The sequence below is a fragment of the Gossypium hirsutum genome, chromosome D11 (genome assembly GCF_007990345.1).
Source record: "Gossypium hirsutum isolate 1008001.06 chromosome D11, Gossypium_hirsutum_v2.1, whole genome shotgun sequence".
In the NCBI taxonomy this organism is placed as follows: domain Eukaryota; kingdom Viridiplantae; phylum Streptophyta; class Magnoliopsida; order Malvales; family Malvaceae; genus Gossypium; species Gossypium hirsutum.
The window spans coordinates 2353163-2368910 of NC_053447.1; the positions used below are offsets into that span (position 1 = coordinate 2353163).

A 15748-nucleotide genomic window follows, 5' to 3' on the forward strand; every position below is an offset into this window, starting at 1 on the left:
AATGGAAAGCCTTCGACTTTGAGAGGGAAATAACCCATTAAAAGGGAAATTTGGGTTTCTTTTAGGTGGCTAATGATTTAGTACGTAAAAGAATGAAAAAAAATTAAGGTAAACTATACCATTAGTCACTAAATTATTGATAAGTTTTTGTTTTAGTCACTTATCTAAAAATGTTATAATTTGGTCACTAAACTATTTAAAAGTTTTCATGAAAGACATTGAGCTATTTAAAAAATTTTATGTAAGTCGTTGAGTTGTTTAGTTTTTTATTTATTTATTTAAGTTTTGCCAACAAGCTCCAAGCGACGATTTAACGATCGATACTATGGATCAATACCTATTAATGAGTAGAAAAATGTCATTAAATCCAAGTCGATCTGACGGTTAGTGTCAGAGATTGGAGAAAAAAAACAATTTGAATTTTGGTTCATAAATTCGTGACATCCAAAGTTGTTTCATAAAAAAAAACTAAATTGAAGAAAAGAAGGGGAAAGAAAGCTTTCGATTAATGTAGGCAGTGCGAACAAAAAAAATCATATAGCGTCGATTTTAACGGCCCAGTAACTTAAATGAAAACTTTTAAATAGTTTAATGACCAAATTGTAATTTTTTTAATTAAGTGATCAAAACGAAAACTCAACCATAATTTAGTGACTAATGATGTAGTTTATCAAAAAATCAATTAGGAAGAGGAAACATGATTAAGATGAAGTGGATGGTGGAGAGTACACTTGAGGCACAATGACCATGATAATGAAGCCCCCATTGATAAAACATACAAAAGGGCTTTTGAGAGAAAAAAAAAAAGAAAAAATGATGTTGAGATGATGAGAGTATGTATAGCCATTGAAATTGAAAGCATGTGACAGCCTTGTATTATGGAAAAATGGCCTATAAAAAAGATTGATATATATATATATCCACCAACAAAGTTTGGTTTTGTGGGTTGAGAAGTGTGTGTATATATATATGAAAGAGAATAAAGCAAAGAAAAAAAAAGCAGAAACAAACACAAACAAAAAAAAAAGATGGAATTTCTTTGTCATAATGGAATAAGGATGTGGCTTTGAAACCTCATTTAGAATTTTCTAACTTTGAAGGTTCTCTCACAGGCAGCTGACTGTCTAACCAACCAATCTGACTTTGATTCAAAGATAAATAAAGAATAAGGGCACGTTTGGTTGTTTGTCTCGTGATTGTTTTTTTTTTTTATAATTATAGATTTTTTTTAATATTAATCTCATTATAGGTTCTTATAATATATGTTCTTTTTTATGCAATGTTTAAAACTACTCATAGTCTCTTCCAATCTTAAATAAGAGGATAATGTGTTTTAGTGCACTCGAACCCACATCTTTTTACACTGGTAACAATACAATGTCAATCTAGGTAAGACTCAATTGACAATTTTTTATTTATTTTAAGCTAAATTTTATTTTATTATAGTATTTAGATAACATTTTCCTTCTCTTTACTCGACCCCATTTTATTGAATACCGATGGCTTAAAATCACTTGATATGACTTAAAAGTTATGAATTTCAATATGGGACTTTAAGTTTGAGAATGTACAATTTTGTCTTAGTTTTTGTTATATCAATCCCCTGAGATTTGGCAAAGCAATAAATGATACGAAATAATTCGACAGCATGAAGCTATTAAGCTCATACAATTGTTTTTGACAAATATCAAATAATAAGAGAAGTGCAGTTGAGGATGGTAACGGAGTGAAGTGGAATAGATATTACCAAATCCATCACTGTTTCACAACTGTTTTGCTCTATTACTCATCTCATTCCACTATAAAATAAGTGATCTTAAAAATTATTATTACTTCTATAGATGTTGGGTACATACATTCACACCCTAGTCCAATTTCAATTTTTTTTTTATAAAAAATATAGAATACACAATTTTATTATATAATAAATACATTATACACGAGTAAAATGGTAATTTTATTCTTTTGAATAGTTATATATAAATTTAGAAGAATTTAAGGTTTATTTTATGGTGTTGTTTTATGCTTTTTATCATTTTAATAATTATATATAAAGTTAAAATGGTAATTTTATATATTAGAATGAGGCAGGACAAGTGATTACTAATTCAAAAAAAAAAAACGCATACATCATTTGGAATAGCACGGCTCAAAATCCATTGGTATTGGCCTCCTAAAAAGGGTGAATTTATTATTTAATCCTTTAAATTTTTTATGAAATTATATATTAATGTAATGATAAAATTGCACTTTAACTCTCGGTAATTTATGATTCATCTCTAACTCCCTCTAAAGTAATTTTTTAACTCCGTCTCTTATCAACTTAAAATATAAAGAAAATAAAAATATTCAATCCCTAATATGAATTCACATAATACCTAAATTCTATCCAAATACCCTATTGAGTTTATAATTTCTCCTCATTAAGTCCTAAAATACAAACTCTAACGCTTGGAGATTTGGAGTGGGTTTGGATGGATGGTGAGATGCGATGTGGTGCGTTTAGCTTACTTTTTACCTTACACTACAGTATCTAATCTTACTGCCACCACTATTTTTACACTAATTACAAATAAACGTATCGCTCGTCCAAACTCACCCTTAATAATTCTTCAACCCATTATCATCGACTGAAACAACGTTCATGCCTTGTTTTACTTAAATTATATGCTGCCAACATATAAGAGTTCACCCATTGATCCACAAATATAAGATGAGATGTAAAGAATAGGCTGCTTTGGACTTGGAAATTTTGATTATCCAATAATTTGGCCGTAGCCCATGGTCCTGGAAAAATTAGGTTTTGGTTTCACCATGGCCACTTATAAGTGTGCTTAACCATGTCTTATTTTTATGGTTAAAAAGTGAATGCAATATTTTAAAATTGAAATCAATGGGTAAATTTATGAACTAAATTTATTATAATAATAATAATTAATTATGATTAATTATTCTTTATCGTTCATAGAGACAATATATCAAATAATTTTCGCTAATAAATTTATCTATGTTTAGAAAAAATAAATTTGATATTACCTTGAATGTTACTTTTTATCTTTACTAAATAATCATCAGAGAAGTTTATATTAAAAAAGAGTGATTAATTTTAAATTATTATATTATAAAAATAAAAAAAATACAGAAAATCAATTTTCTTTAATAAATCCATTGATGCTTTCACTCTAGTAACAACTAAAAGTTCATGAAAATATTGTTTAGCAAAAGTATAAATGTTATTTATTATTTTTCTTTTTTTAAAAAAAATATTATTTTTAACATTAATTTCATCATAAATTTTTATCATATATATTTTTTTTGATACAATACCTAGAACTATCCATAATTACCCCTCTCCAATTATTAAATAGTAAGATAACGCACTCGAACCCACATCCTTCCGCACTAACAATAACATTAATACCAATTAAACTAAAGTTAAATCCAACTCTTTTAAAAAATAATAATAATATCATTTTACAATTAACACATATAAAACAAGAATGAAGTAGCTAATTGGTCAAAGCTTTTCGATATTTAACTTTAAGCTACCCACTAAGTAAATAGTAAGAGACTAATAATTGAAGTAGAGAATAATAATGCCCATGTGTACGAACTACTAGAAGATTATATATATATATATATTAAGGTGGGTTTATTTCCAAGTTGCAAATTTGCAATTGTGAACCAACCACAAATGTTGTCCCACTCCCCAACTGTTTCCATTGACTTGCTATTAAATCTTGGGGTTTATATATATATATATATATATATTTGAGATATTTGTTATAATTAACCAATTTTACTAATTTGGGTGTAATTAAACTATCTAAGAAGGTTATTATGTGTCTTCAAATTTAGTTTTATTTCGGTAAATTCAACAAGTATTACAGAGTAAAGATTATTGGGTGATAAAGCATGTGCCTATAAAAAGTAATCAAGTCACTAATCTTATAGCTAAAATGTCTTCTGATTGAAAAGAGGGTATGCACGTAGTTGAAGATAAGCCTTCCGATGCTTTTGCTCGTTTTAATTTAATATAGTTATCTCGTGTCATTATTCACCAAAAAAATTAGAGAAGGATGAAAATTGGAATATTTATAGATAAATACGTATAAACTAAATTATCTTATGATTTTTTACATAATTATTAATTTGTATGCACTAAATTATTGATTCATAAATACGTAGTTGAAAATATTTATGACACTTTCACAATATGGATGAAAACATTTGTATGGCAATAACATAAAAAAAAATGATATAAAGCTAAACATGACTTTAGTTGAAATAGCAAAATTGAAACCATAAGTGCATGTTGTATTAGGTTCAAATTTGTATGTATTTATTTTTTAGACTCCATTGGTCAACAAAATTTTTTAGACTCCAAAATAAAAAATAATAATTATATAAATAAATGCGACAGCTGTCATACTCTTAACATGCTTGTGGAGTCTACAAAACTCTAATGATAATGTACCGAATAATTTTCCTAAAAGAAATGAGCTTTTGATAAATTTATTAATTGGGTTGGACCGAGTTGATGAGTGCCACCAACTCAATCAACTATTTAATACATATTAAAATTTCCATCACATGTGTATGCGTGTAGAAATCATAAATTTAGAATACAAATGTTTGTTTAAAAAATAACATAAACTAAATAATTAAACGTATGATTTAAAACGAATTAATAATAACATATGAAATATTTACATTATTAAAATGAAAAGAAGAATAGATTAAATTGTTTATCATGGTGTTGTCATCAATCTTGAATCAGCGTCGAGTTAACTTGTGACATTAACTTAATCAAATACATTATTAATATTTATAACTGATGGAGGTAATACAATGTGCATAATAAAAATTAAAATGTATAAAAATATCAAAATAAAACTATACTAATGCAATTGGCGTGGGTTCAAATCCTACCATATGCATTTTTTTTATTTTTTTTAAAGTGAAAAGATTAAAATATCATCGAATAATATTACTTATTTTAGTCACAGGAGGGCATTCTCGTTATTTCGTAACCGAGTTGTGACACAATTGAGGGTGACATCAACTCAATTAGGGGTTTTCTTAATAGCATAGATATACAATCGGAGGAGGTAATAAAGTGCGGATAATCTAATTAAAATGTATAAAAATATTTTTTAAAAAAGCTTTAGCTTAGCAGTATATTGACGGTTTTACTAATGTAATTTGTGTGGGTTAAATTCTTACCATATATATATATTTTAGGTTTTTTAAGTGAAAAGACCAAAATACTCTTGAACAATATTACTTATTTTAATAACGAAAAAATATTTTCGCAACTCCATAATTGAGTTGGTGACTTGATTGAGGACGACATCAATTCAAAAAATTTATTAATACCATATATAATATAGATATAGATAAGTGCTGGAAAAATTATAATTAAAAAGTATCCAAACCTAAGTTTATACAACTCATATATAAAATATATTGGTAGGATTCCAATTTTCTACAATATTAAACTTCGTATCAGCTTCTCTTTTTCTTAATTTATTAATAAAAAAACTTAATAATAATATCCCTTTTAAAAGACACTTTATAATAATATCAACTACTATTTGTAGTAATATTTACTTTTAATTAATAAATAATTAATGGTTCTTTTATTTTCTGTTTGGTTTAAAAAAGGAAAATATATTTTCTCCTATTGCCTGTTTTCCAGGAAAAGAGAACCGTATTACAATGAAAAGAAGTACATATTCCAATCAAATAATCATATTAAAGCGCACAATTAAATTAATAATCAGAATAAATTTAGAATCAAACTAAAATAGTTCAGATTTATAATCGAAATATATACAAAGTTAAACCATAATAATTTCGGAAAGCACCACACATAATTTACACAAGGTTAGAGTCGAACCCATAAATCAAGGTTCGAAAATTTTAACTTTTTCCAACATGAATAAAACATCATTGACAAGGCAATACTATATAAACAGGTGAATTAAAAATTCAAGTTACTCCATTAACTTAAAATATATGATTAAGTTAGCGTCATGAATTAGTTGAATAATAACTTAATTAGAAAATAACAACAAAACTCATTCTATTGAAAAATAATGGTTAAATCATTAGTTGGGATTTGAACTAGACTTTTGTTCTCACGTTGGGACTTAAACTTTTTTTGGTCTAAGTTAGTTTCTGAACTTGGTAAAATTTTCCACAACGGGACTTGAACCAGACGATTGTTTTTATATTGCAGCTTGAGCTTGATAATTGTTCCTATTAGAGCCTAAATTTCAAGGTTTTCAAAGAAATGTTAGGGGCTAACTTGGACTAAAAATTTAGATCCCAATGTGAGAACAATGGCCAAGCTTAATAACTAGGACAATAAAAAGGTTAAATCACATTTTAGGGTATAAACTTGGCAACTATTCTCACATTGAGATTAGAATTTCTTTATCAAAGTTAAACCCTGAACTTGATAATTATTTTCACAATTGTTTAAGTTAGACCATAAACTTAATAACTATATAAGCTCTTATATAGAAACTTAGATAATTTTTTTTATCTAAATTAATTCATGATATTTCTTTGAATCCAGGATGAAATGGCAGCCATAATTTCTTAACCATTAGATACTCGAACGTTTCACGAGTTTTTTTGTTTTTCCAAGATCATGGTCTTATTATTTCCGCAACAAATTATAGTATCGAAGAAGAAATTTCTGAAATCACTAAAAACTTGAAAAATAACCAAACAGATATTGAATCCTGATGTGTGGCCAATCAACATTTAGCCATCCTTGAAACGTGGAACATTTATTAATCATTATCTAATAATCCAATAATTCCCAGACACGAGTCCTGCTTGTCCTATCACCGCATGCCACGTGGAAACAACTCGCTGTAACCCCGCAAATTCTAAAAGCAGCCCCGCCATTACTTCATCATCCTATCCATCAGCATGCTGACGCGTAACCTCCTCTTCTTATCCGAAACATCGAACGGCTCAGAACTCCCCTAGAGAGCAACGTCCCTCATTGGAGGGTGGAAAATGTTTCATGTTTTAGTTGGAAAAATACAAAGAGAATAATAAATTTGAAAATTTTACTACAAAATAAAATAATGATAAATTTGTCAATTCATTTTTTTGTATGTATTTTTCGTTGCTTACAAAGGATGTTTACCAAAAATGTGTTGACTAAAATGATAAATAAATAATACAATCCTTCTTATAATTGTATTTATTTTATTAATTTATTCACAATAAAATTAAGTTCATACTCAATAATCAATCATTGGTTGTTTGCTTCAATAAATTTTATAGAATATCTTAAAGGCTATTTTAATTGGACCTTTTTAATTTAATGTAATTTATTATTTAGCTGATCTCTCATTATCATTCGCTGTGACGTATGAAATAAAATTGATAAATATAAATTTGGATAATGAAATATATTATTTTAAAATAGTTTTATATTTAATGTATTATTTTATCAAATTAAAATATTAAAACAAACCACGTGGGGTAATAGTCGGAAGAAAAAGAAATACAAGAGACCATATCTCACTTTATTATTATTTGAATTTACGACATTTTATTAAAATTAAAAATTTTATTATGCGTGGAAATTATAAATTTAGAATATAAATATATGTTTAAAAATAACATATAATAAATAATGAAACGTAATGTTTGAAATTATTTAATAATAACACATGAAATATGTATATTATTAAAATGAAAAAAATAGATTAATTATTTATTATGGTGTTGTCATCAACCTTAAGTTAGTGTCGAATTAACTTGTAACATCTACTCAAACAAATATATTATTAATAAATACAACTGATGAAGATAATAAAGTGTGCGTAATAAAATTAAAATGTATAAAAATATAAAAATAAAGTTTTAATTGAGTGATAAATTAAAAGTTTTACTAATATAATTGGTGTGGATTTAAATCCCACGCTATGCATTTTTTTTTCTTGTTTTTTAAAGTGAAAATATTAAAGTACACTCAAATAATATTAATTATTTTAGTTACAGAAAAATATTCTCATAATTTCCTATCTGAGTTAGTGACTCAATTAAAAGTGACACCAACTCAATCATTGATTTATTAATAATATAGATAAATTTCTATATAAAAATAAACAGAATAAAATAAAATTCTATTTAAAGAAATTCTTCAAATAATAAGCAAAGAAACAACCATACAGAACATTCCTGTTTGGTTAAAACATAATATAAGTGGTAGTATTCGTACATTTAGAATTTAATTTTGATCTAGATTTATTTTTAGGAACTTAAAATTTTATTTTTTAAATTTTAAATTTAAGATGCAATTATAAATGTGAATGTTTTTGTTATAAATACTACCGAGTGAATTTTTTCTTATTTCAAAAAGTCATATATCATTAAATTTAATAAAAAAAATTTAACCATATTCAGAATTCAACCTAAATTTTAAATTTTAAAAAGAAAAAAACTAAAAATACATGTACTTGAAGCATATTTTAAACTTCCTGAGTTATTTTACTAACAAGAATTTAAATATATATATATGAAAGAAAGAAACTCAATAATGGCAAAATAAAATAAAAAATAAGTGCCAGAAAGAAAAAAAAGCGTCGGCGTGGGTTCAGTTAAAATACCAAAAACAAATCCCCAGCTGCATCCCGCACCCGAGCAGAGCACAGCAGGCACTGGCAGTGGGCACTGGTAGGCTCCCCACGCGCTTTTTCATCTCTTGATTTTTCGTTTCTTTTTTCCTTCTATTTAAACCTCAGCTAAACAAAGTAGTAATCTCCCTTTCTGGTTCTGGTTTCTATTTTATTTTCTCTGAGAAGCTGAAAAATGGCGGAATCGGTGGAGTTGCCAGGTCGTTTAGCAATTCTTCCATTCAGAAACAAAGTTTTATTGCCTGGCGCCTTTATTCGAATTCGCTGCACTTCACAGAGCAGGTCTCCTTTTTTTTATTCAAATTTTCTTTTGACTGAACTTTATTAACGAGTTATAAATTCTTCTCTCTCGTTTGTTTCCTCAGAAAATCACAGTTCAAGAAAGCTTAAAAAATTTGAATTAGGATCGTTTATATGATTCTCTCTTTTCAAAACATCAAAGAATTGAGCTCTTACGTGTTCGTTGAGTTTTCTAAGTTTATTTAATTTTCTGTTTGTTTTAGCTGGATAATAAACATAAAAAGCTAGTAGAATCAGGAATTGGTTCGTTATTTGTTCTGCGTGGAAGCTTTGAATATTAGAGAATAACGTGGTTTGACTATGCAGTGTAAAATTGGTGGAGCAAGAGTTATGGCAGCGAGAGGAGAAAGGATTAATAGGAATTCTTCCGGTTCAAGATGCTGCTGAGACGACCTCCATGGATTCCATGTTATCTCAAGGTGTTTTGCCTATCAAAAGTCCAGTTTTAATTGTTTAAAAAGAACGTCTATAATTAGTACGTGAGTGTTCTTTTAACGGTTTTTCAGGTGTTGGAAGTGAATCAGGTGAGCGAAGCTCGAACGTTCAGGTTAGCACATCTGATGCTCACAAGGTTGATGGGAAAAACCCTTCAGAAGTCATTCACTGGCATAACAGGTACTTTTCAATTCATCTTCTGCTATTATTTCGTGCTTTCAGATTATTGCTGCATCAAGCTTGCATCATTTTGGAGAGTATCAGGCAAAATCTTGTGATTTACTGATTTAGCTCTTGTTATGACGTACTTCTCTACTTATGGTGCTGAATTCTGCTTTTATATTGTATCAGGGGAGTGGCAGCACGAGCTTTGCATCTATCAAGAGGAGTGGAGAAACCAAGTGGGAGGGTCACATACATTGTCGTCCTTGAGGGTTTATGCAGATTCAATATAGAGGAACTTAGCACACGAGGACCTTACTGCACTGCAAAGATATCTCCACTTGAGATGACTAAGTCCGGTAAGTTGGTATCGCAGTCTTTCTTGCATATGCATAGTTCTGTTTTTTATTTTATTTTAGTTGCGAGTGTTCTTTTCAAAAGCATTGGAAGGAACGTTGTTTATGGTTCTAACATGCATTGTTTTTAGGCTATTTTCTGATCAGTATCTTTTACCTTTTAATTTGTTTAGAGATGGAACAAGTGGAACAAGATCCAGATTTTGTAACACTGTCTCGCCAGTTCAAAGCAATAGCCATGGAGCTAATTTCTATTCTTGAACAGGTAAAATAGTTAACTTATTTGTTTTACTTATTAGTAACTATGACATATGCATTAAGCCAATTAAGATTGTTAGTTCTCCTGTTGATTGTAAATTTCGGCTAGGTTTTATGTTGTCATTCTTGATACTTAATGTTCCTTTGCTGCTTGTAGAAACAGAAAACTGGTGGAAGGATAAAAGTTCTTTTGGAGACGCTTCCGTTTCACAAATTGGCCGATATATTTGTTGCTAGCTTTGAGATCAGTTTTGAAGAGCAGCTCTGTATGTTGGACTCTGTTGATCCTAAAGTAAGGCTTTCGAAAGCTACTGAGTTAGTTGACAGGCATTTGCAGGTGCATTATTTACTTATGGTTAATAACGTTAATTTAATTCTTCTTCTGGAATCCAATCTTTTAATGTATTACTTGTGCAGTCAATACGTGTAGCAGAGAAGATTACACAAAAGGTTGAAGGGCAATTGTCAAAATCACAGAAGGAATATCTTTTGCGACAGCAGGTTAGCAGTTAGCTTTCTTACTTCTGCTGCAGGCATTGCTAGAGGGAGTGGAAGGTAGAGGGCACTACAGATTTTGGTGGTTATTGAACTAGTTAATACTATACGATTTGTTGTTGTCCAGCTGTTTGTATAGCACCAGTCAAGGTGGATATAGTCCACATATGTAATAATCTTTCTTGGTGGCTTCTCATGTCTAATTTCCAGTGCTGAGTTGGCTTCTGGAAAAACCATTATTTGATTATTATTTTTGTAAGTTTTATTGCCTAATTATTCGTCATTTGGATATTCAAATGCATTCCAGATGAGAGCAATAAAAGAGGAGCTAGGAGACAATGATGATGATGAGGATGATTTGGCTTCCCTGGAAAGAAAGATGCAGAATGCAGGGATGCCTTCAAATATCTGGAAGCATGCACAGAGGGAGTTGAGGTATTATTTGAGATAGCAGTAAAAATGGCACAATTTTGTTATCTGCGGCCAAAATGTAGTTGTTGATAGCAATCTAAGTCCTGGGGATATTAATGGAAGCTATAAGCAAATTATCTTACAGCATTTAATTTTTGTTGATGGTATCACTTGCCACTCTTGTTTCTGTTGCATTTTCGAAAAAGTTATGTGATCCTAACTTGTTACTATTCTATATTTTAATTGGATACGAGGTCTAGCAAAGTTCATTTGTTTGTTATTTTTATTCTTTTATTTCAGGAGACTTAAGAAAATGCAACCACAGCAACCTGGATATAATAGTTCACGTGTTTACTTGGACCTTCTTGTTGATCTGCCTTGGCAGAAGGCCAGTGAAGAACAGGAATTGGACTTAAAGGCTGCAAAAGATCATCTTGATTGTGACCACTATGGTCTAGTGAAGATCAAACAACGGATTATCGAATATCTGGCTGTTCGCAAGGTTGACCAAACTATCTATATCTTGTTGCCTTGAAGGCTAAATCTTGTCCTTTTGGTTTGAAGTTAATTTGATTTGAATTATTTGCACTCAGCTTAAGCCAGATGCAAGAGGTCCAGTGCTGTGCTTTGTTGGCCCACCAGGTGTGGGGAAAACATCATTAGCGTCATCAATTGCTGCTGCTTTGGGTAGAAAATTTATACGTATATCCCTCGGAGGTGTCAAGGATGAGGCTGATATCCGAGGACATAGGAGAACATACATTGGAAGTATGCCAGGACGTCTTATTGATGGGTTAAAGGTATAAATAGTTTCATGAATTAGACGTTATTCTGTACTTTTTTTTTCATCTTATGGCATACTGTTTTCCAAATGATGCTCGTCCCAACTGGTTAAGAATATTTATAATCGTTAGAGGTCTAGATTGTTTTAACAGACTGTGATTTAGCTACCTGTTTGTTCTCAATCTTCTTTGTGATTTTCTCTCGGTCTACTTTCTCAGTAACTGATTTATTAGTCTTTAGGGACATTATTAGCATCTGCAACTTCATGAGCAGTCTTAATTTTGATCTGTGTAGTCAATTTCCGGTCTTAAATAGGCTCGAGTTCGATCTATTCTGCTGTTAACTTACATACCATTTCATTTTGCGGTTGTACTGCATAGTATCTTTCTGTGCTTGCTATTTATATGTGATTCTGTGTGTTACTGCACAAATATATGTTATTCTGAGAAGTGATGGTGCATTTTGCCCCATCAATTTGTTCGAGCTTAGAACTGAATGAAAATTTTGTTTGTAGATTGTAAATACCAAATTTATCATAAGTTGAATTATCTTCTGTTGAGAGTACATAGAATCTGAAGTTTGGAGAACTGAATCCCCATAAATTAAGATTATCCATATCCTCATAGAAGCATTCATATTACGTCAATGATTATTGGTCTTACTGTAATTGTCATTTTAACTTTTGGCTTCTAGAGAGTAGGTGTTTGCAACCCAGTCATGCTATTGGATGAGATTGACAAGACAGGTTCTGATGTGCGTGGTGATCCAGCTTCAGCTCTACTGGAGGTTCTTGATCCTGAGCAGAATAAATCTTTTAATGATCAGTATCCTACTTTCTTCTGAGTCTAGATTAACATACTGAGCCTTGGTTTTTGATAAACCTCATTTACTTTATTGATCTGTTATTAGTAAATCCTTAAGAAAATTGCATTATAGTTTTACTATATGGCTTTTATTTTAGATTTATTCAATTAGCCCTTTTCTTTTTGGAACTGTATATAATATTTTTGCAGATTTTACATGTTTATTTGCATCTATCTCCTTTATCATTAACAATGTGATGAATGTGAGTAGATTCCTTGTGGTTCTTTAACTGAGGTTGTATAGCTATTTGAATGTTCCATTTGACCTATCAAAGGTGATTTTTGTGGCTACCGCAAATAGGATGCAGCCTATTCCTCCCCCACTCTTGGACAGGATGGAAGTCATTGAGCTGCCTGGATATACAGCTGAAGAAAAGCTCAGAATAGCCATGCAACATTTGATCCCAAGAGTCTTGGATCAGCATGGATTGAGCTCTGCGTTCCTTCAAATTCCAGAGGTATTTGTCACGTGTTCATCTTTTCACTCTAAGTTCATTAACATCTGTTGCTTCCTGATACCTGAGATGTTTTGAGAAATTTGTCAACTGGTGTTTTTGCTCCCTCATCACCTCCGTGGTTGAATAAGCAATTATAGGACTAATGTATTGATGTCTACACAGTGTTGCCTTTATTGATTATCCTCATGGAAGATCTCTAGACTGTTTCACTTTCAACATATAACAAAATGAAGCTACTTTCATTACTTGAACTCTTCTGTTTAGAATTTAGCTTGAGATTTCAGAGTAAGATGCAAGATGAAAGAAGCAACTTTGATCTGAATATAAGACTTGTATTTTATTGTATAATCTTCTCTTAGTGCTTTTGTTTTTGGTGGTAGGACATGGTTAAACTTGTCATTCAGAGGTACACCAGGGAAGCTGGCGTCCGTAATCTGGAAAGGAACTTGGCTGCCTTAGCTCGTGCTGCTGCAGTAAGAGTTGCTGAGCGAGAACAGGCTGTCTCAGTTAGCAAAGATGTTCATAAGATAACTTCACCACTGCTGGATAACAGGCTTGCTGAGGGAGCAGAAATGGAAATGGAAGTCATTCCAATGGGTGTAAATAATCATGAGATATCAAATGCATTCAGAATTGCCTCACCTTTGGTTGTTGATGAGGCTATGCTGGAAAAAATATTGGGGGTAATAATTCCTCATTTTACTCCTTTTATCAGGATAATCACCTTTATTTCTTTTTATTTTTTTGGAGCAGCCTTATGATTCACTTTTGTAAATCTTCACAACCGGTTCATATTAAAAAACTTAAATTCTTGGGAGGGGGCATAGTTGAATATGTTTATGCTTACTGTAGGTTGAGTTCATATTCTTTCTGAACATGCCCTAGGACACTTATTTACTCTCTAATGCAGCCTCCTAGATTTGATGATCAAGAAGCTGCAGATCGTGTTGCCACTCCTGGAGTATCTGTTGGGCTTGTTTGGACAGCTTTTGGAGGAGAGGTTCAGTTTGTGGAGGCTACGTCAGTGGTTGGAAATGGTGAATTGCATCTTACAGGACAACTTGGTGATGTTATTAAAGAATCAGCACAAATAGCACTGACATGGGTATCCTCTCTTAAATCACATAAATCTATCAACTTTTCCAATTGACAATCTGAATTATTCAAAAGTTGTATAGAGTACTTCCTCTCAACTTTATTTTGATGACTTCATATGGTATTGATTCAAAATGTATATTCCTTTATGGTTTGATGTGAAAGAGTTCCCTATATTTCAGGTAAGAGCCAGGGTGGAGGATCTTAAGTTAGCAGCTGCTGAGGAAACTGATCTGCTGCAGGGCATAGATATTCATATACATTTTCCTGCTGGGGCTGTACCCAAAGATGGACCTTCAGCTGGTGTGACCCTTGTAACAGCGTTGGTTTCACTGTTTAGTCAGAAAAATGTAAGAGCAGATACAGCAATGACTGGAGAAATGACGCTGAGAGGTCTCGTGTTACCTGTTGGTGGTGTCAAGGATAAGGTGTGTGTTTTGTGAGCTATTCCTACTACTTTTCTTTGTTTCCAGCGAAAAATATGTATTTTGATACATTTTGGTTACATACTCACATCAGATGGTATTCAGCAACAAACAGAGAGACTGTAAAGGCTTTTGGTTCTCATCATTTTTGATACATCTTGCTTTTGTAAATGAAATATGCAGGTACTAGCAGCACACCGTTATGGTATCAAGAGGGTTATTTTGCCAGAGAGAAATCTGAAGGATTTAGTTGAAGTACCTGCGGATGTGCTTTCCAGTCTAGAGGTAACTTTTCCCCTTTATTTGAAGCAAAAATGTTTCTCGAGCTGAGACACTGAAACTATAAATAAGCTCCTATTTATCTAATCTTCAATCAGCATGCAACAAAAAGTTGGTTCTGTTTCCCGCACATAAGGTTTTGCCATTGCAGTGAGTTCTTTAGGCATTTTGTTAAGGGAACAAGAATTGAATCTTTGATCAGAATACGCCTCTTTTTGCTTATCGTGTATAATTTATTGTATTGCCAGATTCTGGCGGCAAAGCGAATGGAAGACGTGTTGGAGCATGCATTTGATGGGGGATGTCCCTGGAGACAACACCAACACTCAAAATTATAACAAAGCTCTTGAACTCAAAGGCATTGATCTATCTAACATGTCTCCCGCGACAGGTGATTCTAATCTAACATGTTGCCTTTTGGAACATGTAAATGAGGTTAGCTGTTCTGGTCCAGCAAAGAGAATTTAACCCTTTTGCAAATGGGGCCTTCTTATATAGGTGTGTGTTTACAAGTTTCCCAGGAGCGGAAAATCACTGATTGCCATATGCATTTACTTCCGAGGCAAGGTATCCTATTCCTTCTAATTCTTCTTCTTCTTTTGTGTTTTCTTTCTAAAATATGTATAATTTGTAGCCACGCAAAGTATATTTAACTCTCAATTAAGAATTCAATTACGAAATTCTGATGAGAAAGTATCAAATGTGTACAATGGATTTGACTCATCTTTACAAGAATGATCAAATGTCAGCATTTCTTGT

General features: G+C 31.2%; 1 protein-coding gene across 4 annotated transcripts; it reads left to right on the forward strand.

The window, feature by feature from the left end:
- The first annotated feature begins 8565 nt into the window (after positions 1–8565).
- On the forward strand, positions 8566–15685 carry LOC107912194 (lon protease homolog 2, peroxisomal). Of its 4 annotated transcripts, none has more exons than XR_005920921.1 (19): positions 8566–8709; positions 8838–8951; positions 9276–9388; positions 9476–9584; positions 9756–9925; positions 10096–10187; positions 10338–10517; positions 10598–10681; positions 10983–11110; positions 11387–11588; positions 11680–11886; positions 12563–12693; positions 12977–13190; positions 13571–13873; positions 14101–14295; positions 14468–14713; positions 14894–14995; positions 15238–15380; positions 15488–15685. XR_005920921.1 is itself a non-coding variant. In XM_016840268.2 (18 exons), the coding sequence occupies exons 2-18, from the start codon at positions 8845–8847 to the stop codon at positions 15325–15327; spliced, it is 2673 nt and encodes an 890-aa protein (XP_016695757.2). In that variant the 5' UTR covers positions 8566–8709; positions 8838–8844; the 3' UTR covers positions 15328–15685. The 4 variants fall into 4 exon arrangements, 1 of the variants encoding a protein (XP_016695757.2); XR_005920922.1 differs by having other exon boundaries at positions 10344–10517; XM_016840268.2 differs by having other exon boundaries at positions 15238–15685.
- Positions 15686–15748: the final 63 nt, after the last annotated feature.